At 51.5% G+C, this 26,315-nt stretch overlaps 3 protein-coding genes across 3 annotated transcripts in view; 2 read left to right on the plus strand and 1 right to left on the minus strand.

The window, feature by feature from the left end:
• Positions 1-26,315, minus strand: part of LOC144602868 (pre-mRNA-splicing factor ATP-dependent RNA helicase DHX16-like) — a 783,352-nt gene that overhangs the window by 318,096 nt on the left and 438,941 nt on the right. The window lies entirely within an intron of this gene.
• LOC144602539 (tyrosinase-like) lies at positions 15,067-22,899 on the plus strand. The gene is made up of 4 exons (XM_078415666.1): positions 15,067-15,849; positions 20,093-20,312; positions 21,934-22,075; positions 22,683-22,899. The coding sequence occupies exons 1-4, from the start codon at positions 15,067-15,069 to the stop codon at positions 22,897-22,899; spliced, it is 1,362 nt and encodes a 453-aa protein (XP_078271792.1).
• Positions 26,066-26,315, plus strand: part of LOC144602540 (E3 ubiquitin-protein ligase TRIM41-like) — a 49,222-nt gene continuing 48,972 nt past the window's right edge. Inside the window, exon 1 of the mRNA XM_078415668.1 lies at positions 26,066-26,181. The gene's annotated coding sequence lies outside the window, so the exon portion shown is untranslated. The remainder of the gene's footprint in view (positions 26,182-26,315) is intronic.

Below are 26,315 nucleotides of genomic sequence, written 5' to 3' on the forward strand. Positions count from 1 at the left end.
CCGATGTGAATTCCTCCGATCCCAGCACACACGGACTGTCTGTAAACCTCTTCCCGGTGTCAGGGAGACTCCTCCGGGTCCCGGTCCATCTCACCCTCTTCCGATCCTCAGACACCTCGAGCCGCGGATCCGCTGTTTCCACATCCAGGGTGACGGAAACTGGGGGGAGAAGCAGAGAATCAGAGAGTCCCCGGGGGTCGGGGGGAGACTCGGGCAGCGCGGCGCCGGGACCGGGGGAGAGGCCGCTCGGCCTCAGGCACAGGCGGGCGGACAACTGAAACCTTGCCCGGGGTTTCACCCCGACCACATCGGGTGGAAAACTGGAGTTTTTATCCAGGGATGGAGAGGGGAATTTCGTGAGGTGGGGAGGGTGGACGAGTGTGGAGAGTGAGGAGGATTGCGAGATTGCGGTGGGGATGGAGGAATGAAGCGTGTTATTCAGATATGGGGGCAGTTTGGAGCAAGAGGAGATTGAGGTGAGCGGTAATTTGAGGTTGTTAAAGGGGAGGTAGAGGTGTGGGGTGGAATTGCCATGATCATAGTGAATGGGGGCAGACGTGAGGGGCCAGATGACCTGCTCCTGTTTCGTTGAGTGGAGGGTGAGAGAGAGGGAGGAGTGGCTTGGACCATGGAAGGAAGCAGAGGTTGATTTATCGGGTGTTAGACAGAATGGGTGGAGACTTGTGGTTGTGGGGTTGTTGAAAGAGAGCGGATTCACGGGTGGATTTGATGGGTGTGTACAACTAAGAACACACTGATCTCATTGTGAACCAATATATGTACTTCACTGAGGGACTTGACAATGTTCCGCATGTAAGGCTGGTCCAGAAAGCGAAGGCAGGTGGGATCCAAGGTGAGCTGGTGAAATGGATCCACAATTGGCTTGGTGATTGGAGGAAGAAGGTAGCGGTAGAAGGGTGATCTTTCTGCTTGGAGGTCTGTGACTGGTGGTGTGCAGCAGAGATCGGCGCTGCAACCTTTACTGTTCATGTTATATGTCCATGGCTTGGATGTGAATGTGGGAGGTGGGATGAGTAAATTTGTGGAGGAAGCAAAAATTGTGGATAGTGGGGAAGGTTGTCAAAGTCTGCAGCAGGATGCTGGGTAATTATCTAAACCTTATTCGGATGCAGGGAAATCAATTTACGAGAGTGCTGGTTTATATAGAGAGCAAGGAATTTGAAAGTGGATCTGAGATTTAGGTTTTACTGGAAACCTCTCCTGCATTGGTGCAGCACCTTCTCCTCCCCCCTCTGCCCGTCCCCCCATTCCATCCCCCTCAACCCCACTTTTTTCTTCCTTCCTCCTCCCTTCCCCCCACCTCCCCCCTCCCTCCCTAGGAGATAGATTTAAACATGAAAATGCGAATAACTTAAAAAATATAACACGGATTTCAATGAAACTTCTTCCATTAGCACCAAAGGGATGACAATGAGTAAGGTGGGCTTAAAATCGTCACGCTCTCGTGTACCGTTTTGGCTGTAGTTCAGGAACAAACAAACAAACAAGAGGCTAAGTACATAGATTTACACTGTGTGGGTGATATCTGGAACATGTTACAGAGTAGGGGGTGGAGTGAGATATAATCACTATATTTGAGGCACTTAAGTAGGTGAGGTGCAGAAGAATGCCGATGTGATGTGGGCAAATAGATTAGTGTAGCTGGGAAAAAAATGGTCAGGGCCGGACTCTGTAATGTACAACCATGGCTCTCAGGTCCAAGAGCACTGAATGACTGAGTCTCCACAGCCACTGGTGCAGGGTCGTTCCCCAGTCTCTGCTTGCAGTAATGTCTCCTTATCTCTGTCCTGCATGGTGCAGCCCACATTCTGAGAGGGTGCCCGTTCTCTCCAGATCCCACAGACACGGGAAACATCCTCCCTGCATCCAGCCCACTGAGCCCTGTAAGAACTCTGTGTTTCACTGAGATCTCCTCCAATACACCTGAACTCTCGAGTAAACAGGCCTAGTCTACTCAATCTCACCGCGCACAGCAAAATCATTGTCCCAGAGACATGTATTGTCAATCTTTGCCGCATTCAACTCTAAGGTTTATCATGCTGTAGGTATAAAAAAAACTAAAGATCACAAGAAAATAGCAGAAGTAGCCTCCACTCCTCAGGCCGGCTCCACCATTCAATGTGATCCTCACTGATCTAAGATGGTGTCGTGGTTACCGGTGTTCAAAATGAAGCAGATGACACGGAGAATTCTTCAAGAAGTTAAAAGCCTTTATTTGCAAACAACGGCTGGAACAATCAGGATGTCAACCATCTGACTGCCCACTTAGTACACCGGGCAGCCTATTTTTATAGGGTTATTCTAAACCTTATCTCCTTTGTATTACCTCATACCCACACTCCCTTTCTCCCACACTCCCTTTCTCCCACACGCCCTTTCTTCAGTCCTTCATTGCTTTGTAGTACCTGTTTGTCCCGCCACCATTAAATCCCATTTAGTAATATATCCTTATCTCAATGCTCACATCCCTTCATATTTCGCCTCCCTTATTTCCTGCTAGTCCATCCCTCACATCCATCCATCCCCCCAAGGCCTATGTTTTTCCTTATCTCTTCTCTTGCCACCATTAAATCCTACTCATTGATGAATGTCCGCATCCCTTCGGATTCTGCTACCCTTATCATCAAGGCTAAAGCAAAGGTACAAGCTAAAGCAAAGGAGTGTTATACAAAGGAGTGTTATGTTACAGAGACGTGTCAAAGGTACGGAATGTCTAGAGCGCCTTAATTAGTTACAGACAGGCGCCTAATGCCTAAGCAGTTACAAACCTTAAACAACAATGTATAAAATAATGCCGTAACAATGTCTAATGTGTAAAATACTAGCAAATAATATCATGCATAAAATACTAGCAAATAATATCATGCATAAAATAATATTCTCCCATATTGGCACCATTCCATGTTCTATGTGAGTTGTCCATAACCGCCAATTTCTCCATCCTTCAAATATCCATCTGTGTTCACTTTGCCTATTGCCAATAATCTGACATATCACTACCTCCTAGGGCAGAACATCTCGGATGTTCACTGCTGTTTATGTTATATTTCTAAGGCTTGGATGTGAATGTAGGAGGTATGATTAGCAATTTGATGGCAGCAACCTCTATGGTCGGCTGGCCAGGAAGACTGGAATGTCCAGGGTAGATAGCCAATGGGTAAACATGTGGCCGGAAGGTGGGAGGCAGAGTTGTTTTTCAGACTGGAGGCCTGTCACAAGTGGTGCACCACAATGCTCAATGCTGACTCCACTATTGGTCCCTATTCATTCAAATGATTAGATAAATGAGGTGTATGTGGGTGGCATGGCAAGCAGGTTTGTGGATGAGACTAAAATTCATGAGACATGGTGGAGAGTGAAGAAGGTTGTCTAAGATTAAACTGATCGTAATGAACTGGGCCAAGGGACTGAGGAGTGGGAGATGGAGTTTTCTAAACTTCGAGGGCATCGGTTTAAGTTGTGAAGGGAAAGTCTAAAATGTTCTTGAACGGCAACGTTTTCAGGCACTGGGTGGCAGAGAGCTAGCTGCCATCGGAGGTGTAGAGGCGAATACAATTTCTCTCGGCAGTGTTTGCATCTGTGTGACTAAAAGGCATTATAAACAAGAAGAGGGGATACTGGACAGGTTTTACCTCGCTTAATGGCAGATGTTTCTCTCCACAGCGTGTTTATCAAAAAGTGCTGGTGGAATTTTTCAATCGGCAAGGTACCGTCTGTCACTGTGAGTGCTCTATCTTCATCACTAACCCTGCAAGTATTTAGCAGCTGGTTATAAACTGAGCCTCAACAATTTCTTTGAGCTGATACACACAAACATGCAGTATTTCAGTCGAGAGCATATCTTAGCTCCTCTTCCTCCCAGCTTCCTCCTGCAAGAAATAAAACACAAATCTGAGCAGACTGAGATGGACATCCACATCCCGACAGCAGGAGTTTCACACAATTCACAACAAGCCCCAGAAATGTTCCATTGCCCACCATTTATTGTCATCAACACAGAGACAAATATTGGATATTGCCCGAGAGATTCTACAAGTGTATTAATAGCAAAATAATAACTAGGGGGAGAATAGGTCCCTTTAAGAGCAAAGGGATAGTTAGGATAGGATAGGATAGGTCCTCTTAAATGCTAGAGATTTCAAGGCATGTTAAGGTGGGTAAATCACAGGGCTTGATGAAGTGTATCTGAGAGCAAGCCTTCAACAGATCAGTTTAACGCCGCGTAATTCTTTCCCACTAAATGATTTCCTGGAGATTTTCCATCTTTTCGGGGAAATATCAAACATTCGTTAACTCAGTGACAGGATCACAGTAACTGATCCCAAGGAGACCGCAGGCAGTGCAGAGATCCCGCAGATTATGCGGGAGGCCATTTAGTTTGGCAACAACAGCAGCACAGCTCTGGAACAGACGGAGCATTTACCCAGTTCTCAATTAGTGGCAAATGCAGCATTTATCTCAGAAATATCCCCCACCATTTTGTGACTGTGCACTTTCACTTTGCCAAACTGGAGTGTCACCCCTCACCTTCAGAAACACCACACTGTCCTTTTGATCCATCTGTTGCTGCAATTTTAAGAGTTCCTCCTCAATGGAATTTAAATTCTCTTCAATCTCTTCAAGTTTTTTCTCCATTGTATTTAGAATCTTCTTCTCTTCCTCCCGGATATCTATCAGTACACACTGCTCTTTCCCAGTGAGAATCTGGTGCAGTTCAGCAAACTGGGATGTGATCTTGGACTGAAGGTTGTGTGACTGTTCCTGTGAAATGAAAGGGGGAGATCAATATTTCATGTCACTGATTGTGTTTCCTCACGACTTTGACCGTAACATTTGTCCTGTGCATTTTTATTTGCTTTGACAATTCAATAGTTTGTCTAAATGCTTCTGAAATGTCGAGAGGGTAATCTTATTACCCATTAATCCTCTACCCCCAATACCCTGCTTTCCTTTTCATCTGCCCTTTAATTCCTATTTATCCGTCCACCATGTTTCGGGTCGGGACCCTTCTTCAGACTGATTGTACGGGGTGGGAGATGGAATAACGAAGGAAGGAAGGGGGCAGGACAAAGCCTGGCTGGCAATAGGTTGACACAGTTGAGGGGGAGAGGGAGTTGATAGTCAGACGGTTGGACAAACGCCAGAGATGAAAAGACAGAAGGTGTGTGACGGAATGATTGAGGACTTGCGAATTGTGTCCTGATCTTCAAACTCTCTTCTCCTCAGACGGCCAAAGGTTGTGCAGGTGCACTGAAGGCGCTGGTGAGTTTCACCATCAATGTCTGCCTTCCTCTGGGAAGCGGAGCGCCGGCCAGAGCACCCGAGGGTCACCATCGTTACGACCATTTTAAAGGAAGGAGACAAATCCACCCGCGGAAACTATGGAGGGTTCCCCCGCTCTCCACCACAGGGAGGGGTCAGTTACACATTAAACTGTCCTGAATATAGACGGAAGCGGAGAGTAGCGCTTGGGAAAATGGAAGACAGGTTAAACGTTGGAATAACTGCAGAGTAGATTCACGAAGATGGTGCCAGGATTTGAGGGTCAGAGCGAAAGGGAGAGGGTGGGCAGGGAAGGATTTATTAATTGGAGCGCAGGAGGCTGAAGTGCATAAGATCAAGAGGTGAATAGGTAGGGTGAATGCAGGTCAGGCAGCATCTCAGGAGAGAAGGAATGGGCGACGTTTCGGGTCGAGACCCTTCTTCAGTCTGAAACGTCGCCCATTCCTTCTCTCCTGAGATGCTGCCTGACCTGCTGAGTTACTCCAGCTTTTTGTGAATAAATACCTTCGATTTGTACCAGCATCTGCAGTTATTTTCTTATAGACAGGGTGAATGCAGTCTTTTACCCGGAGCGGTGGAATCGGGAATCGGTGGCGCAGCGGTAGAGTTGTCGCTTACAGTGAATGGACCGCCGGAGACCCAGGTTCGATCCTAACTGCGGCTGCTGTCTGTACGGGTTGTGCGGGATCGCTGGTCGGCGCGGACCCGGTGGGCCGAAAGGGCCTGTTTCCGCGCTGTATCTCTAAAAATTAAAACCAAACGAGATGGAAAATTTAAGTACATTGGCCTTTGGAGGCAAATTCAGGCTGAATTTATAATAATAATAATAATAATGCATTTTATTTATATAGCGCTTTTCATATACTCAAAGACGCTTTACAGAGATTTTGAGAACATAGGGAAATGAATAAATAGATAAGTAAATAAATAAATAAATGAACAGAGAAAGGAGACAGAAGGTGAGGTGACCTTCAGTGGTTGAAGGCAGTACTGAACAGGTGTAAGATGTGTAAGATAGATCTATCACAGCTAAGGTGAAAAGCCACAGTATTTTCCAACCGAATACTGCAGGACATCCGTTTCTGGTGAGAGAAACAACATTTTCACTCATAAGGTCGTGGAACAAGCTACCAGAGTGAGGCTGGACACAATACGTCGGCGGGCTTTAGGACCCTGTGGAGCCGCTGCTGCTGAACCCTCGGTCAATGGAGTTTTGGAGGCGGTACAATCAATGAAAGGGGCGGGGCATGGCTGAGGGGAGGCGGAGCTCAGCCCCGCCAATCACAGCCCTGACCACAAAGTGGATGTCATCTATCTTCTATATACTAATCTCTCGTTTGTCATCTTGTTTGTGACTGACCTTCAGCCAAAACGGTGCACGATAGCGCGACAATTTTAGGCCCACCTTACTCACCATTGTGACTTTAGTGATAATGCAAGTAGTTTTATTGAAATCGGTGTTATATCTTTAAAGTTATTCACATTTTAAAGTTTAAAGGGAGGGAAGGGGGGAGAGGGTTGGGGGGGAGAGGGTTGGGGGGAGAGGGGTGGGGAGGGGGAGAGGGGAGAGGGGAGGGGGGGAGAGGGGAGGGGGAGAGGGGAGGCGGGAGAGGGGAGGGGGGAGAGGGGAGGGGAGAGGGGAGGGGGGAGAGGGGAGGGGAGGGGAGGGGGAGGGGAGGAGGAGGGGGGGTAGAGGGGTTGAGGAGAGAGGGGAGGGGGAGAGGACAGGGTGCTGCACCACCTTACTCGCCATTGTCACTTTAGTGATAATGCAAGTAGTTTTATTGAAATCGGTGTTATGTTTTTTAAGTTATTCACATTTAAAAGTTAAAATCTATCTCCAAGGGAGCTGGGAGGGATGGAGGGAGGTGGGTGGACAAGGGGGGGGTTGAGGGGGAAAGGGAAGTGGGGGGGAGGAGGAGGGGAGCGGGAGGGGTGGGGAAGGGTGGGGAGGGAGGGAGGGGGGAGGAGAGGGTGCTGCACCAATGCAGGAGAGGTTTGGGCCCAACGGGTCCACTTGCTCTAGTTTGAAATAAGCTTCAGGTAAAACTGAGCATAAACTACACTGTGAGAGATGCAGTTCTTTGGAAGTGCAATTAAACCAAGGCACATTTAACTTTGATATAACTGTTACTGTAGCACTATTTGGAAAAAAAAAACTACAAGTATCTTTTCCTGGTATGTTTGCAAACTTCTATCTCTCTATGTCAATTGTCAATGTCAATTTTATTTGTATAGTACATGTAAAAACAACCCACGTTGACCAAAGTGCTGTACATCAGTTCAGGTACGAAGAACGAACATACAATGGCACACAAACATAACATCACATACATAAACAGTTCACAGCACCCCCTCAGAGGGCCTCAAACGCTAGGGAGTAGAAATAGGTTTTTGAGCCTGGACTTAAAGGAGTCGATGGAAGGGGCAGTTCTGATGGGGAGAGGGATGCTGTTCCACAGTCTAGGAGTGCAAGCAGTGAACTTCAGGTAAGCATTTACTCTGGCTGCCAAGAGTTGGAATATTTGCTTAGTCTTTTTCTTCTATTTTATATTTGGAACGACTTCTGTCGTGGAACAATTCGCCAGTCCGAATTTCGGAGGGTGTTGTATGGGAGTTGCTATTTTGTATATTAGCCATTTAATTATGTTATTTAGTACGAACACATTAGGAAGTCGTTTACCGGATATATTGGACTGCTCAGGCATTAACTGCTTAGGCATTAACTACGTAGGCATTCTTTATACTTTAATATGTACCAAACATTATCTCTTTTTGTACTTAGGCATTCTTTATATTTATCTCCGCACTCTTTATACTTTGATGTATACCAAACATTATCTTTTTACCTTTTGCAACTGTCTGTATCCATGTCACATTTGGATGAAAGATAATGGTGGCGAGACAAGAAAAGACATGTGTCTTGGGATGATGGATGGACTAGGATAGAAAACAAGGGTGGTGAAGTATGAAGGGATGTGAGCATTAAGATAAGAATAAATTACTGAATGGGATTTAATGGTGGCAGGACAGACGGGTGACTGCAAAGAAATGAATGATTGAAGAAAGGAGTGTGGGTATGAGGTAAGGTAAAGAAGATAAGGTTTGGAATAATCCTATAAAAATAGGCTGCCCAGTGTACTAAGTGGGCAATCAGGTGGTTGCTGTCCTGGTTGTTCCAGCCGTTGTTTGCAAATAAAGGCTTTTAACTTCTTGAAGAATTCTCCGCGTCGCCTGTCTTAATTTCGATGCTCAGGGAACCACAACAGTTGCAGTTGAATGTTGCGGCTGCACTTTGCTGCAGCTCGGCTTCCCCCGTCTTCCCCCATCAGTGCGCCTCCGGCTCCCTCCCGGCGCTCCGAGTGTCCCGACACCTCTCGCCGTGCCTGCTCTCCTCGCTCCTCCAGGCTCGGCGCTCCTGCTCCGCGCCTCGCTTCCTGCGGCTCTTTGGCCGCTCCTGCTGGCCCTCCAGCCCTTCTCCCCGCTCGCCATCTTCGTCAGCAGGCTCCGTTTCCCCTTGGCCGGCTATCAACACCTCGAGGCTGGGGCCGCCGAGCAGAGCCATGACCTTGCGAGAAACAATTCGCAAGTCCTCAATCATTTTGTCACACCCTTTCTGTCTTTTTGCCTCTGGGCTTTGTCCAACAGCCATGATCGCATTGAATGGCGGTGCTGGCTCGAAGGGCTGAATGGCCTACTCCTGCACCTATTGTCTATCCATCTGACTATCAACTCCCCCCTCCGACCCGCTTCAAAAGTGTCAACCTATTACCAGCCAGGCTTTGTCCTGCCCCCTTCCTCCCATCGTTCTTCCATCTTCCACCCATCGCCCCCTACAATCAGTCTGAAAGATCCCCTTTCATCCTTCTGAACTCCAGTGAATACAAGCCCAGTCTTTCCAATCTTTCCTCGTACGAAAGTCCGGCCATCCCGGGGATTAACCTGGTGAACCTACGCTGCACTGCCTCAATAGCAAGGACGTCCTTCCAAGGACTTTGAACTGGGAGGTGGAGAGTAGGAAGGAACTGCAGATGCTGACAAAATGTGTGGGTAGGAACTGTAGTCTGAAGAAGGGTCTTGACCCGAAACGTCGCCCTTTCCTTCCCTCCAGAGATGCTGCCTGACCCGCTGAGTTACTCCAGCACTCTGTGAAACATCACCTATCCATGTTCTCCACAGATGCTGCCTGACCCCGCTGAGTCATAAGCAATAGGAGCAGAATTAGGCCATTCGGCCCATCGAGTCCACTCTGCCATTCAATCGTGGCTGATCTATCTCTCCCTCCTCACCCTACTCTCCTGCCTTCTCCCGCACTGATCAAGAATCTATCTGTGCCTTAAATACATTCACTGACTTGTGGCCTCCACCCGCCGCCCGTGGCAAAGAATCCCACAGATTCACCGCCCTCTGGCTAAAGAAATCCCTCCTCATCTCCTTCCTAAAGGAACGTCCTATAATTCTGAGGCTGTGCCCTCTGGTCCGAGACTCTCCCACTAGTGGAAACATCCTCTCCACATCCACTCTATGTAAGTTACTGGAGTATATTCTGAGGGATAGGATATACATGTGTACCTGCGCTCCTAGATCCCTCTCTTCTCTACAACACTCCCTGTCTACCTGTGATACCACACTTTCAGGGGAACTGTGTGCCTGCGCTCCTAGATCCCTCTGCTCTACAACACTCCCTGTCTACCTGTGATGCCATACTTTCAGGGGAACTGTGTACCTGCGCTCCTAGATCCCTCTCTGCTCTATGACACTCCCTGTCTACCTGTGACGCCACACTTTCAGGGGAACTGTGTACCTGCGCTCCTAGATCCCTCTCTGCTCTATGACACTCCCTGTCTACCTGTGACGCCACACTTTCAGGGAACTGTGTACCTGTGCTCCTAGATCCCTCTGCTCTACAACACTCCCTGTCTATCTGTGACACCACACTTTCAGGAAACTGTGTACCTGCGCTCCTAGATCCCTCTGCTCTACAACACTCCATGTCTACCTGTGATGCCATACTTTCAGGGGAACTGTGTACCTGCGCTCCTAGATCCCTCTCTGCTCTCCGATACTCCCTGTCTACCTGTGACACCACACTTTCAGGGGAACTGTGTACGTGCGCTCCTAGATCCCTCCCTGTCTACCTGTGATGCCATACTTTCAGGGGAACTGTGTACCTGCGCTCCTAGATCCCTCTCTGCTCTATAAGACACTCCCTGTCTACCTGGGACACCACACTTTCAGGGAAATGTGTACCTGCGCTCCTTTAGAGAAGAACGAGGGGGGGGGGGACCTAATTGAAACTTTAAACCGAACAGTGAGCGGCCCGGATATAGTGGATGTGGAGAGGATGTTTGCACTAGTGGGAGAGTCTCGGACCAGAGACTCAGAATTAAAGAATTAAAGGACGTTCCTTCAGGAAGGAGACGAGGAGGAATTTCTTTAGCCAGAGGGTGGTGAATCTGTGGGATTCTTTGCCGCAGACGGCAGTGGAGGCCACAAGTCAGTGGAGGCAGAGGTAGACAGATTCTTGATTACTGCGGGTGTCAGGGGTTATGGGGAGAAGGCAGGAGAGTGGAGGGAGAGATAGATCAGCCGTGATTGAATGGCGGAGTGAACTCGATGGGCCGAATTGCCTTGTTCCTTGTGACCTGATAAGTGCAGGCCCAGTGCCGCCAAACGCTCATCCTAGGTCAAAGAAACATGGACAATAGGTGCAGGAGGAGGCCATTCGGCCCTTCGAGTCAGCACCGCCATTCATTGTGATCGCGGCTGATCGTCCACAATCAGCAACCTGTGCCTGCCTTCTCCCCATATCCCTTGATTCCACCAGCCCCTAAAGCTCTATCTAACTCTCTCATGAATCCATTCAGTGGATCGGCCTCCATTGCCTTCTGTGGCAGAGAATTAATCCCACAGATTCACAACTGCAGAAGGCCCCGTACAACTGCAGAAGGACCTCCTTGCTCCTAGACTCTTATAGAGTTCCAGGGTTAAAATATAAAACGTAGCAGAAAAGCCAATTGCCACCTTTTAGTGCGGTCGTCAGGGGTTATGGGGAGAAGGCAGGAGAATGGGGGCAGGGAGAGAGAGGGAGGAGGAAGAGAGAGAGGGGAGGAGAGAGAGAGGGGAGGAGAGAGAGAAGGGAGAGAGAGAGGGGGAGGGAGAGAAAGGGGGAGGGGGAGAGAGGGAGGAGGGAGAGAGGGGGTTGGAAAAGAGACGAGGGAGAGAGAGGGGAGTGAGAGAGAGGGTGATGAGAGGGGAGGGGGAGGAGGGAGAGGGAAGAGAGAGGGGGAAGGGAGAGAGAGTGGGGAGGGAGAGAGGGGGAAGGGAGAGAGAGTTGGAAGAGAGAGGAGGGACACAGAGGGGGGAGGGAGAGCGGGGGCGAAGAGAGGAGAGAGAGGGGGGAGGGAGAGAGGAGTGAGAGGGGGGACATCTCGCCGGACCTGGAACATCTAACTATCCTATGCCGACCATTCTACCTACCCCGGGAGTTCAGCTCGGTGATCATCACAGCCGTCTATATCCCACCGCATGCGGACACCGACGTGGCACTGTCCACCCTACACGATGTGTTGTGTCAACACCAAAACAAGAACCCTGATGCGGCTGTGCTGGTGGCTGGAGACTTCAATAGGGGAAATCTCAAAAAGGTCATGCCCAACTTCTACCAACACATCACGTGTGTCACCAGGGGGGAAAGAACTTTGGACCACTGCTACACGCCGTTCAGGAAAGGTTACAAGGCCGTTTCTCTCCCTCCTTTTGGGAAATCTGACCACGCTGCCATTTTCCTGCTGCCGGAGTACAAACAACGGATAGTATGGGAAGCGACAGTGACGAGGGACGTAAAGCGGTGGGCTGATCATTCAGAGGCCATGCTGCAAGATGCACTGAGCGAAGTCGACTGGAACATGTTCCAAGCAAGTTCCAGAGACGTAAATGAGTTTGCGGAAGCGGTTACGGACTTCATTGCCACAATAGCCGATACCATCATCCCCACGGTAAGGGTCAGTATCTTCCCTAACCAAAAACCCTGGGTGGACAGGTCTATTCGCGTGGCCTTGAATGCTCGCACCGCTGCTTACAACTCCGGCCTGGCATCCGGCAACATGGACGACTACAAGGGAGAGTCCTACCGACTGCGAAGGGCAGTGAAGGATGCAAAAAAGAGGTACCGGGACAAGATGGAGTCACAGATGGAGCAGCAGGACACCAGGCGCCTTTGGCAGGGGCTACGGACTATAACTAGCTACAGGTCCAGCACCCCCTCAACCGGAAGTGCCGGCTCCTCCTTAGCTGATGACCTGAACTCTTTTTACGCACGGTTTGAGACGGGTAACACCACCAGCTCGCCGTCTAAAAACAGCACCGAAGGGGCGCTGGCTAGCGAGGCTGGAGGGGGATCCACCGCCGGGGATGTGCACACATTCTCGGTGTCCGAGCATGAGGTGAGGTGGGCTCTGACGCGTGTGAACACGAGGAAAGCTGGAGGCCCAGATAGCATATCTGGGCGAGTACTAAAGTCTTGTGCTACTCAGCTTGCTCCAGTGCTCACCACAATATTCAACCTCTCCTTGGCAAAGTCCGTGGTCCCTGCATGCTTCAAAAGATCCATCATTGTACCGGTGCCAAAGAATGCCTCTCCAGCGTGTTTAAATGACTACCGACCGGTGGCCCTCACCTCGGTTGTCATGAAATGCTTGGAGAGGCTAGTCAAGAAGCACATCTGCGCCCTCCTTCCTCGCAACATGGACCCACTACAGTTCGCATACCGTCCGAACAGGTCCACGGATGATGCGGTCTCCCAGGTTCTACACACTGCTCTCTCTCACCTGGACAGCCAGGGGGGCTATGTGAGGATGCTGTTCATTGACTTTAGTTCAGCATTCAACACAATAGTCCCCAGCAGACTGGTTGAGAAGCTGCTGGAACTGGGGCTTAGCACCCCTCTGTGTGCCTGGGTCCTGGACTTTCTCACTGCCAGGCCCCAAGTGGTCAGGATGGGGGAACACACATCTAGCTCCCTCACCCTGAACATAGGATCCCCCCAGGGCTGCGTCCTTAGCCCCCTACTGTACTCCCTGTACACACATGACTGTAGGGTCAGGTTCAGCTCAAACTCCATCATCAAGTTTGCTGATGACACTGTGGTGGTGGGCCGGATCTCCAACAACGATGAGAAGGCCTACCGGGAGGAGGTGGCTGATCTGGCACTCTGGTGTCAGGACAATAGCCTCCTCTTGAATGTCACTAAAACAAAGGAGCTGATTGTGGACTTCAGAAGGGCTAAACATCCAAGGACGTACACGCCACTGGAGATAAATGGGTCTATTGTGGATAGGGTGAGCAGTTTCAAATACTTGGGAGTCCGCATCGCAGAGGATCTGACGTGGGCAACGCACATTGCCGCACTGGTGGGTAAGGCTAAGCAGCGCCTTTACCACCTTAGACAACTGAGGAAATTCAGAGTGTCGCTGAGGATCCTTCATTGCTTCTACTCTGGGGCTGTAGAGAGCATCCTGTCCGGCAACATTACGGTCTGGTTTGGGAACAGCTCTGCCCAGGACAGGATGGCCCTGCAGAGAGTAGTGCGTTCGGCAGAACGCACCATGGGAACTACACTCGTCCCCCTGCAGGACCTATACATCAGGAGGTGCAGATCCAGAGCAAGCAAGATCATGAGGGACCCCTGCCACCCCAGTAACGGACTGTTCCAGATGCTACGGTCAGGCAAACGCCTCCGCTGTCACGCTGTGAAAACGGAGAGGATGAGACGGAGCTTCTTCCCACAGGCCATCAGGACTGTCAACTTTGATAACCCCAGAGACTAAATTTTTGTCGACACTTTTTGTGCTATGTTTAGTAACTTATTAACTTTATTTATATGCTGTAACTGTAATTATTTTTGTGCACAACCCGCAGGCATTGCCACTTTCATTTCACTGCACATCGAGTATGTGTATGTGACAAATAAATTTGACTTGACTTGACTTGACTTGAAGAGAGGGGTAAGGAGTGGCTCGATGGGCCGAATGGCCCTGTTCCTTGTGACCTGCTGTCCAGTGGCCCAGAGCGGTCAAGCATTCATCGTAGGTCAACAAACTCGTTCAAGGGACAGTTTCTTGGCTGAAATGATCCTTTGAGTTACATCAGAAAACTTGGCCGCTCTCTCTCTCTCCCCCCCCCTCTCTCTCCTCCCCCTCTCCTCTCCTCTCCACTCTTTCTCTCTCCTCTCTGTCCTCCCCTCTCCCTGCATCCGCCCTCTCTCCCCCTCTCCTCCGCTCTCTCACTCCTCCCCTCTCTCTCTCACACTCCTCCCCTCTCTCTCTCTCCCTCTGTGCTGTGTTGCGTTCTATATATCGAGCTGCGAAAGTTATACAGAGCAGAGGTGTTTCTGCAGTTTAGGGGGGGAGAGAGACGGAGAGGGAGAGGGAGACAGAGAGAGAGGGGAGGGAGAGAGAGGGGAGGGAGAGAGAAAGGGTCAAGTTAATTTTATTTGCATAGCACATTTAAACACAACCCACGTTGACCAGAGAGAGAGGGAAAGAGAGGGGGGGGGGGGGGGGAGGGAGAGAGAGACAGAGAGAGAGAGACACACAGAGAGAGAGAGGCACACGCACACACAGACAGAGAGAGAGAGGGAGAGACACAGAGACACACAGAGAATTAGAGAGGGAGAGAAAGAGACACAGACACAGACACACACCAAGAGTCACAGAGAGAGTGGGAGAGGGAGAAGGAGAGAGAGAGGGAGAGAGAAGGCGGATGGAGAGACTCCTCGTGCTTCTCGTGTTGTCCATCTTGGCCGCCCGTCCAGCCCGGTCCCAGTTCCCCCGGGTCTGCACCACCCCATCCGCCCTGCAGGCCAAGACGTGCTGCCCCGTGTGGGTGGGGGACGGGTCTGCGTGCGGCCGGGCCAGCGGCCGAGGTTCTTGCCTGGAGGTGGTGGACGTCCCAGTTCCACGTCACTCCACGTCCGACTTCCGGCTGACCTGGCCCACCCGCTTCTACACCAGCGTCTGCTCGTGCGGGCCGCGGTTCGCCGGCTTCGACTGCGGCGACTGCCAGGAGGGGTACCGCGGCCCGGAGTGCCGGGGCTGGCAGGTGAGGGTCAGGAAGGGGCTCCACCAGATGGCGCCGGGGGAGATGCGGCGATTCCTGGCCCAGCTGGACCTGGCCAAAAGGACAGTCAGCCCACGCTACGTGGTCCTGACCTCGCGCAACACCTCCGACCCTGCCGCCCACTCCTTCCGCAACGCCACAGTGTTCGACGTGACCACCTGGGTCCACTATATGGCGGCCAAAGCCGTGGGGCTGAGGACCGAGCCCAACTTCGCCCACATGGGCGCCGCCTTCACCGTGTGGCACCGCCGCTACCTCGCCTTCTTCGAGCAGGAGATGCGCTGGCTGACCAAGGACGAGTGGTTCACCTTGCCCTTCTGGGACTGGACGCGCGAGCCGCACTGCGACATCTGCACCGACGCCGCCCTGGGCCGCAGCGGCCCTGACGGTCTACTGAGACCGCCGTCCATCTTCGCACGCTGGGAGGTGAGGAGAGGGGAGGGGAGGAGAGGGGTGGAGAGCACACTAGAGTAGACAATAGACAATAGGTGCAGGAGTAGGCCATTCGAGCCAACACCGCCATTCAATGTGATCATGGCTGATCATTCTCAATCAGTACCCCGTTCCTGCCTTCTCCCCATACTCCCTGACTCAGCTACCCTTAAGAGCTCTATCTAGCTCTCTCTTGAATGCATTCAGAGAATTGGCCCCCACTGCCTTCTGAGGCAGAGAATTCCACAGATTCACAACTCTCATCTCAGTTCTAAATGGCCTACCCCTTATTCTTAAACTGTGGCCCCTGGTTCTGGACTCCCCCAACATTGGAAACATGTTTCCTGCCTCTAACGTGTTCAACCCCTTAATAATCTTATACGTTTCGATAAGATCCCCTCTCATCCTTCTAAATTCCAGTGTATACAAGCCTAGTCTTTCAACATATGACAGTCCCACCATACCGGGAATTAACCTAGTAAACCTACGCTGCACGCTCTCAATAGCAAGAATATCCTTCCTCAAATCTGGAGACCAAAACTGCATTCAGTACTCCAGGTGCAATCTCACTCGGGCCCTATACAACTGCAGAAGGACCTCTTTGCTCCTATACTCAACTTCTCTTGTTATGAAGCCAAATATTCCATTGGCTTTCTTCACTGCCTGCTGTACCTGCATGCTTCCTTTCAGTGACTGATGCACTAGGACAACCAGATCTCGTTGCACAACCCCTTTTCCTAACTTGACACCATTCAGATAATAATCTGCCTTCTTATTCTTACCACCAGTGGATAACCTCACACTTATCCACATTAAACTGCATCTGCCATGCATCCGCCCACTCACACAACCTGTCCAAGTCACCCTGCAACCTCATAGCATCTTCCTCACAGTTCACACTGCCACCCAGCTCTGCATCTGCAAATTTGCTAATGGTACTTTTAATCCCTTCATCCAAGTCATTGATGTATATTGTAAATAGCTGCGGTCCCAGCTCCGAGCCTTGCGGTACCCCACTAGTTACTGCCTGCCATTCTGAAAGGGACCCATTTATCCCCACTCTTTGCTTTCTGTCTGTCAACCAATTTTCTATCCATATCAACCAATTTTGTATCTATGTCAACCAATTTTCTATCCATGATCAAGTAGACTCGCGTTGCGTAGAGGGGAGGGGAGGGGGATAAAATTCTCGTTTGTTTGTTTCTGAACTGCAGGGGAGGGGAGAGAGTAGACGAGACTAGAGTAGAGTAGAGGGGAGAGGAGGGGATAAAACTCTTGTTTGTTTGTTCCTGAACTGCAGGAGAGGGGAGCGGAGGAGGGGAGGGGAGAGAGTAGATTAGACTATAGGGGAGGGGAGGATGGGGAGGGGAGGGGAGAAGAGTGGAGGGGAGGGGGTGAGAGGAGAGGAGTGGGGAGTGGATAAAATACTCGTTTGATTGTTTGTTCCTGAACGACAGCCAAAACGTTGCACGATAGCACGACAATTTTATACCTATCTATATACTGAAACTCTCTTTTGTTTGTTTGTTTGTTCCTAAACTACAGCCAAAACTGTGCACGATAGCACGGCAATTTTAGGCCCACCTTACTCACCGTCGTCCCTTTGGTGCTAACGGAAGAAGTTTCATTGTTATATTTTTTAAGTTATTCACATTTTAAAGTTTAAATCTATCTCCTAGGGAGGGGGAGGGAAGGGAGATGAGAAGGGAGGAGAGGGGATGGGAGGAGAGGAGAGGAGAGGGGAGGAGAGGGGATGGGAGGAGATGGGAGGGGAGGAGATTGGAGGAGAGTAGCGGAGAGGGGAGGGGAGGAGCGGGGAGGGGAGGAGAGTAGCGGAGAGGGGAGGGGAGGAGCGGGGAGGGGAGGAGTAGCGGAGAGGGGAGGGGAGGAGCGGGGATGGGAGGGGAGGAGAGGGGAGGAGAGTAGCGTAGAGGGGAGGGGAGGAGAGGGCACGGGATTAGACTGGAGTAGAGTAGAGGAGTGTTGTGCAGTTTTAGTCCCCTAATTTGAGGAAAGACGTCCTTGCTATTGAGGCAGTGCAGCATAGGTTCACCAAGTTAATCCCCGGGAAGGCGGGACTGTCGTACGAGGAAAGATTGGAAAGACTGGGCTTGTATTCACTGAACTTTAGAAGGATGAGAGGGGATCTTATAGAGACGTATAAAATTATAAAAGGACTGGACAAGCTAGATGCAGGAAAAATGTTCCCAATGTTGGGGGAGTCCAGAACCAGGGGCCACACAGTCTAAGAATAAAGGGGAGGCCATTTAAAACTGAGGTGAGAAGAAACCTTTCCACCCAGATAGTTGTGAATCTGTGGGACTAATTCTCTGCCACAGAGGGCAGTGGAGGCCGATTCAATGGATGGATTTAAAAGAGAGTTAGATAAAGCTCTAGAGGCTAGTGGAATCAAAGGATATGGGGAGAAGGCAGGCACAGGTTACTGATTGTGGATAAGCCGCGATCACAATGAATGGCGGTGCGTACAGGCTCGAAGGGCCGAATGGCCTCCTCCTGCACCTATTTATCTGTGTTCTGTGAAAGGAGAGGAGGGGGGGGGAGAGATTTTGTTTGCCTTTAGTTCTGACGAAGCTTTGCTCTACGAAATTAACTGGGCAGTGTAAATCGGTGAGTTTATCGTGACATATAATTATACACAGAACACTTTGTCCTGTCAAATAAGCAGTTCTCAAATGTTCTCAGATGGTAGCACTGATACATACATATACGCACACACACAAACACACAGTATCCCTCTCCCCAGAGACCCGGATTCCATCCCGACCACGGGCGCTGTCTGTACGGAGTTTGCACGTTCTCTCCCCGTGACCTGCATGGGTTTTCTCCGGGCGCTCCGGTTTCCTCCCACACTCCAAAGGCGTGCGTGTGGGTTTGTAGGTTAATTGGCTTCGGTTAAAGATTGTAAATGGTCTCCCAGTGTGTGTGTGTGTGGGATTGTGTTAGTGCGCGATGATTGCTGGTCAGCGCGGACTCGGTGGGGAAGGGGGTTGTGTTTCCGCGCTGTGCCTCTAAACTAAACTGAGGTGAGAAGAAACTTTTCCACCCAGAGAGTTGTGAATTTGTGGAATTCTCTGCCACAGAGGGCAGTGGAGGCCAAATCACTGGATGGATTTTTTGAGAGAGTTACATACAGCTCTAGGGGCTAGTGGAATCAGGGAATATGGGGAGAAGGCAGGCACGGGTTACTGATTGTGGATGATCAGTCATGATCACAATGAAAGGCGGTGCTGTCTCGAAGGACTAAATGGCCTCCTCCTGCACATATTTTCTATGTTTCTATCAAATTGTCGCGCTATCATGCTCTTCTACATCCCGCAGCTCCGCTCTTGCTCCCCCTCCCCCCATTTGTAACAAGGACAGAATCCCCCTCGTCCTCACCTTCCACCCCATCAGCCAACGTATCCGACAAATCATCCGTCAACATTTCCATCACCTCCAACCGGACCCCACTACTGGCCACATCTTCCCATTTCCTCCCCTTTCTGCGTTCCGCAGAGACCCTTCCCTCCCTAATTCCCTCGTCCACTCGTCCCTTCCTACCCAAACCACCCCCTCCCCGGGCACTTTCCCCTGCAACCGCAGGAGATGCAACACCTGTCCCTTTACCTCCCCCCTCAATTCCATCCAAGGACCCAAAGTCTTTCCAGGTGAGGTAGAGGTTCACCTGCACCTCCTCCAACCTCATCCACTGTATCCCCTGCTCCAGATGCCAACTTCTCTACATCGGCGAGACCAAACGCAGGCTCGGCGATCGTTTCCCCCACCTCAGTCCTCCTGAACCACCCTGATCTCCCGGTGGCTGAGCACTTCAACTCCCCCTCCCACTCCCAGTCTGACCTTTCTGCCCTGGGCCTCCTCCAGTGCCATAGTGAGGCCCAGCGCAAATTGGAGGAACATCACCTCGTATTTCGCTTGGGCAGCTTACACCCCAGCGGTGTGAACATCGACTTCTCCAACTTCAGATAGCTCCTCTATCCCTCTCTCCCCCTTCCCCTTTCTCCCTCTATCTTCCTGTCTCCACCTATATCCTTCCTTTGTTACACCCCCCCGAGAAAGGGCCTCGATCCGAAACGTCATCCCTTCCTTCTCTCCTGAGATGCTGCCTGACCCGCTGAGTTACTCCAGCATTTTGTGTTTACCTTCGATTTGTACCAGCATCGTCAGTTATTTTCCTACACTTCTCTGTGCGTTACTCACCCGGTATTTTCTGTCCTAGACCATGTGTACCTACGATGGGGACTCCACGGATTATTTCCAGACCATTTGTCTCGATCCGCTGTCTGGGACCAAGTTTCTGAACCGCAACCCTGGGGGCGATCACAGGGTCACGAGACTCCCCACAGCGCAAGACGTCTCCGACGCCATGAAACTCCAGGATTACGACAACTTTCCCTTTAATCAGTACGCCATCTTCAGCTTCCGAAACGTGGTGGAAGGTGGGCCATGGTGAATCTCCCTCCCTCCCTCCCTCCGCACCGTCACACACTCCCTCCCTCCGTACCGTCCCGTCACACACACCCTCCCTCCGCACCATCCCATCGCACAGTCCCTCCCTGCCTCCCTCTGCATAGTCCCTTCACACACTCCCACCCTCCCTCCCTACGCACCATCCCATCACACATTCCCTTCCTCCCTCCCTCCCTCTGCACCGTCCCGTCCCCTCACACACTCCCTCCCTCCCTCCGCACCGTCCCATCACACATTCCCTTCCTCCCTCCCTCCCTCTGCACCGTCCCGTCCCCTCACACACTCCCTCCCTCCCTCCGCACCGTCCCATCACACACTCCCTTCCTCCCCACTCCTCCTCTCCTCCCCTCCCCTCGTCCCCCTCCCCTCTCGCCCCCTCCCCTCTCGCCCCCTCCCCTCTCGCCCCCTCCCCTCTCGCCCCCTCCCCTCTCGCCCCCTCCCCTCTCGCCCCCTCCCCTCTCGCCCCCACCCCTCTCGCCCCCTCCCCTCGTCTCTCCTCCCCTCGTCTTGGCTGTAGTTCACACACATACACACACACCCAAACACACACAAACAAACAAACGAGAGTTTTAGTATATAGATATAAAATTGTCGCGCTATCGTAGTTCAGGAACAAACAAACAACACACACACTAACATACACACACACACACAAACAAACAAGAGTTTTAGTATATAGATATACAATTGTCGCACTATCGTGTACCGTTTTGGCTGTAGTTATTTTTACACAAACACAGACACACACCACAAACAAACGAGAGTTGCAGTATATAGATAGATATAAAATGTCGGGTTGTCGTGCACCGTTTTGGCTGTAGTTCAGGAACAAACAAACAAACACACGAGAGTTTTAGTACATAGATTGATGATATAAAATTGTCGCGCTATCGTGCGCCGTTTTGGCTATAGTTTTTTTTATACAAACACACAGACATAGACACACACACACACACAACAAACAAATTAGTTTTGGTATATAGATATAAAATTGTCGCTCTATCGTGCAGCGTTCACACACTAACACACACACACACAGGTATCACATACACACAGTGACACACACACACACACAGGTATAGCCACATAGAAACATAGAAAATAGGTGCAGGAGTAGGCCATTCGGCCCTTCGAGCCTGCACCGCCATTCAATATGATCATGGCTGATCATCCAACTCAGTATCCCGTACCTGCCTTCTCTCCATACCCCCTGATCCCTTTAGCCACAAGGGCCACATCTAACTCCCTCTTAAATATAGCCTATGAACTGGCCTCAACTACCTTCTGTGGCAGAGAATTCCACAGATTCACCACTCTCTGTGTGAAAAAAAACGTTCTCATCTCGGTCCTAAAAGACTTCCCCCTTATCCTTAAACTGTGACCCCTTGTTCTGGACTTCACACACATGCAAACACACACATACACACGCACACACTCACTCACACAAACAAACGAGAGTTTTAGTATATAGTTATAAAATTGTCGTGCCATCGTGCACCGTTTTGGCTGTAGTTCAGGAACGCACACACACACACACACACACACACACACAGTGATGGACCCGAGACAACCCTGCTCCTGTATTTACAGGATACAAGAGTCCCAGCCGGCCAGGAACGAGAAGTATCTCCCTGCACAACCTGGTGCACGCGTATCTAAACGGCACGATATCCAACGTAGCAGAGGCGTCTAACGACCCGGTCTTCCTGCTCCACCACGCCTTCATCGACAAGTAGGTCTCTCCACCCTCTCTCTCTATCTCTCGATCCACCACTCTCGTAAGATCACACTCTGGGGGGATAAAAGATGGGTTTAGTTCAGAAACGCAGCGCGGAAACACGACCCCTTCCCCACCGAGTCCGTCCGCGCCGACCAGCGATCGCCCGTTCGCACATTAGTTTAGTTTAGAGATACTGCGGGGAAGCACAATCCCTTCCCCACCGAGTCCGTCTGCACCGACCAGCGATCAGCCCGTACACTAGTTTATTTTGGAGACACAGCGCGGAAACAGGCCCTTCCCCACCGAGTCCGCGCCGAGTTACTCCAGCACTTTGTGCCTGTCCACGTTCTCCAGAGATGCTGCCTGACCCGCTGAGTTACTCCAGCACTTTGTACCTGTCAACGTTCTCCAGAGATGCTGCCTGACCCGCTGAGTTACTTCAGCACTCAGTGAAACGTCACCTATCCATGTGCTCCACAGATGCTGCCTGACCCGCTGAGTTGCTCCAGCACTCTGTGAAACGTCACCTATCCATGTTCTCCACAGATGCTGCCTGACCCGCTGAGTTAGTCCGGCACACTGTGATACCTTCAGTGTGTGTTGTTGTGTTTTTTCCTAGGATCGTGGAGGACTGGTTGAGAGCGGACGAGCGGCGCTTGTCCATGTACCCGACCAGCAGGCTGCTGCCGCAGGGCCACGGGGCCCGGGCCTACATGGTCCCCTTCCTGCCCCTCGTCCGCAACATCGACTACTTCAAGCTCTCCGTCCACTTTGGCTACACCTACGCCGGAGCCGCCTACGAGCGCCAAGACCTCCAGTCCAAGGCCCCCGCCTGAAAAATAAACGGCGGGGCTCGGCCTAGCGCCCGCCTGTGAAATAAACAGCTGGGCCTCGGCCTAGCGCCCGCCTGCGAAATAAACAGCTGGGCCTCGGCCTAGCGCCGCCAACAGCCTTGCACCTCTCCACCTGTGTGTGTGTGTGTGTTTGTTTATATGGTCAGTGGTCACTCACTCTCCCTCTCCCTCCATCCCTCTCTCCCTACCTTTGCTCTATCCCCTATTCCCTCTCTCCCTCCATCTCTCTCTCCCCTACCTTCTCTCTCTCCTCTCTCCCTTGTCCATTCCCTCTCTCCTACCTTCTCTCCATCCCCATTCCCTCTCCCTCCCCTACCTTCTCTCTCCCTCTCCATCGCCCATTCTCTCTCTCCCCTACCCTCTCTCCCTCTCTCCCCTGCCTTCCCTCTCCCCCTCTCCATCATCCATTCTCTCTCACTCTCCCTTCCCCTCTCCTTACCTTCCCTCTCAATCCCCACTCCCTCTCTCTCCCCATTCCCTCTCTCGCTCTCCCCTACCTTCTCTCTCTCTCTCCCTATTCCCTCTCCCTTCCCTCATCTCTCTCTCCCTTTCTCTATCCCCCACTCCCTCTCCCTCCCTCTCTAACCCCCACACCCTCTCTCCCCTACCTTCTCTCTCTCTCCCTCTCCATCACCCATTCCCTCCCCCTACCTTCTCCCTGTCTCTCTATCCCCATTTCCTCTCTCTCCTACCCTCTCTCAATCCCCCTACTCCCTTTCTCCCTCCCCCTCTATCCCCTATTCTCTTTCTCTCGCTCTATCCCCCACCCACTTTCTCACCTTCCTTTCTTTGAAGGGGCGATCTTATAGAGGTGTATAAGATCACGAGGGGAATAGATCGGGTAGACGCACCGAGTCCCTTGCCCAGAGTAGGGGAATCGAGGACCAGAGGACATGGGTTTAAGGTGAGAGAGGGGGGGGAAAGATTTAATAGGAATCTGAGGGGCAATTTTTCCACACAGAGGGTGGGAACGAGTATGGAACGAGGTGCCGGAGGAGGCAGTTGACGCAGGGACTATCACAATGTTTAAGAGACACTTGGACAGGTACCCCTCATCATCCCTCAACTCCAAGGAGTCCCAGCCTGCCCCAACATCTACCTGTAGCTCAAACTGAAGGGTCTTGACCCAAAATGTCGCCCATTCCTTCTCTGCGGAGATGCTGCTTGACCCGCTGAGTTACTCCAGCACTTTGTGTACCTGTCCACGTTCTCCAGAGATGCTGCCCGACCCGCTGAGTTACTCCAGCACTTTGTGTACCTGTCCACGTTCTCCAGAGATGCTGCCCGACCCGCTGAGTTACTCCAGCACTTTGTGTACCTGTCCACGGTCTCGAGATGCTACCCGACCCGCTGAGTTACTCCAGCACTTTGTGTACCTGTCCACGTTCTCCAGAGATGCTGCCCGACCCGCTGAGTTACTCCAGCACTTTGTGTACCTGTCCACGGTCTCCAGAGATGCTGCCTGACCCGCTGAGTTACTCCAGCACTTTGTACCTGTCAATGTTCTCCAGAGATGCTGCCTGACCCAGAGTTACTCCAGCAACTTTGCGTCTTTTTTTATTGGGTAAACCAGCATCTGCAGTTCCTTGTTTCTCCTCAGGTTTAGAAGCATGGTGGCGCAGCGTCAGAGCTGCTGCCTCACTGCGCCAGAGACCCGGGTTCCATCCCGACCACGGGCGCCGTCTCGTTCTCCCCGTTACCTGCCTGGGTTTTCTCCTGGTGCTCCGGTTTCCCCCCATGCACCAAAGACGTGCGGGTTTGTAGGTTAATTGGCTTCGGTGAAGATTGTAAATTGTCCCCCAGTGTGTGTGTGTGTGTGGGATAGTGTTAGTGTGCGGGGTTCGCTGGTCGGCGTGGACTCGGTGGGGAAGGGGTTGTGTTTCCACGCTGTATCTCTAAACTAAACTAGTGTGTGAACGGGCGATCTCTGGTCGGCGTGGACTCGGTGGGGAAGGGGTTGTGTTTCCACGCTCTGTCTCTAAACTATACTAGTGTACAGGGCGATCGCTGGTTGGCGCGGACTCGGTGGGGAAGGGCCTGACCAGGGACTTGTGGGCGTCCTCTTTAACGGATGTACTACATGCGTGGAAATTTCTTTTAAGAAGGCCGAGCGTTCAAGAAAGCCAATGGAACGTTGGCCTTCATAACAAGAGGAATTGAGTATAGGAGCAAAGAGGTCCTTCTGCAGTTGTACAGGGCCGTAGTGAGACCACACCTGGAGTACTGTGTGCAGTTTTGGTCTCCAAATATGAGGAAGGATATTCTTGCTATTGAGGGCGTGCAGCGTAGGTTTACTAGGTTAATTCCCTGAATGGCGGGACTTTTATATGTTAAAAGACTGGAGCGACTAGGCTTGTATACACTGGAATTTAGAAGGATGAGAGGGGATCTTATCGAAACATATAAGATTCTTAAGGGGTTGGACACGTTAGAGGCAGGAAACGTGTCCCAATGTTGGGGGAGTCCAGAACAAGGGGCCACAGTTTAAGAATAAGGGTTAGGCCATTTAGAACAGAGATGAGGAGAAACTTTTTCAGTCAGAGTTGTGAATCTGTGGAATTCACTGCCTCAGAAGGCAGTGGAGGCCAATTCTCTGAATGCATTCAAGAGAGAGCTGGATAGAGCTCTTAAGGATAGCGGAGTGAGGGGGTATGGGGAGAAGGCAGGAACGGGGTACTGATTGAGAATGATCAGCCATGATCACATTGAATGGCGGTGCTGGCTCGAAGGGCCGAATGGCTTCCTCCTGCACTTATTGTCTATTGTCAATTTGCTTTGTTAGACACTTGACCAATTATGTGTCGCCAATCGCCTTCCCCTTGTCGAAAAGCCGTCCTTTGGCATTCCCCAATACCAAGAATGGCGTCCGTTCTCTCTCTCTCTCTCTTGGTGCACCATCGCCTTTGTAGTTCGTCTGCCTGGCAACCATGGCGGCGGACAGGACTGTGGACTATAACTCCCGGCGGGCACCGCGCCGTGGCGGCCAGGGCCGGGTCGTCAGTCCGTCGGCGTGTTGATGTCCAGAGGGCCCGGCATGCCCCGGGCGAGTTGTAGTCCGCCTTGATGTCCCCGCCCGGTAACGTTGTGGGCGGAAGTGTTGAAGGACTACATTTCCCGGCGCGCCCCGTGGCCGGGAGTGAGGGAAGACAAGATGGCGGGCAGGCCTAAGCCTCGCAGCGCGGCGAACGCCGAGCGGGGGGGCCGTGGCGGTGAGCGAGCGGATCCTGCGGGAGTGCCACGCCTTCTATGGGGAAGCTGACACCGGTGAGTGCGGGCGGGGGGCTGCGGGAGCGGGGAAAAGAGCGAATGTAGGCGAATCCATTAACCGTCGTCGCCATTAACCGTCGTGAGGGAGGGTCGACCGCAAAGCCCGGACCGGATCCCACCGCCTGCTGACG

The sequence above is a fragment of the Rhinoraja longicauda genome, chromosome 19, assembly GCF_053455715.1.
Source record: "Rhinoraja longicauda isolate Sanriku21f chromosome 19, sRhiLon1.1, whole genome shotgun sequence".
Lineage (NCBI taxonomy): Eukaryota > Metazoa > Chordata > Chondrichthyes > Rajiformes > Arhynchobatidae > Rhinoraja > Rhinoraja longicauda.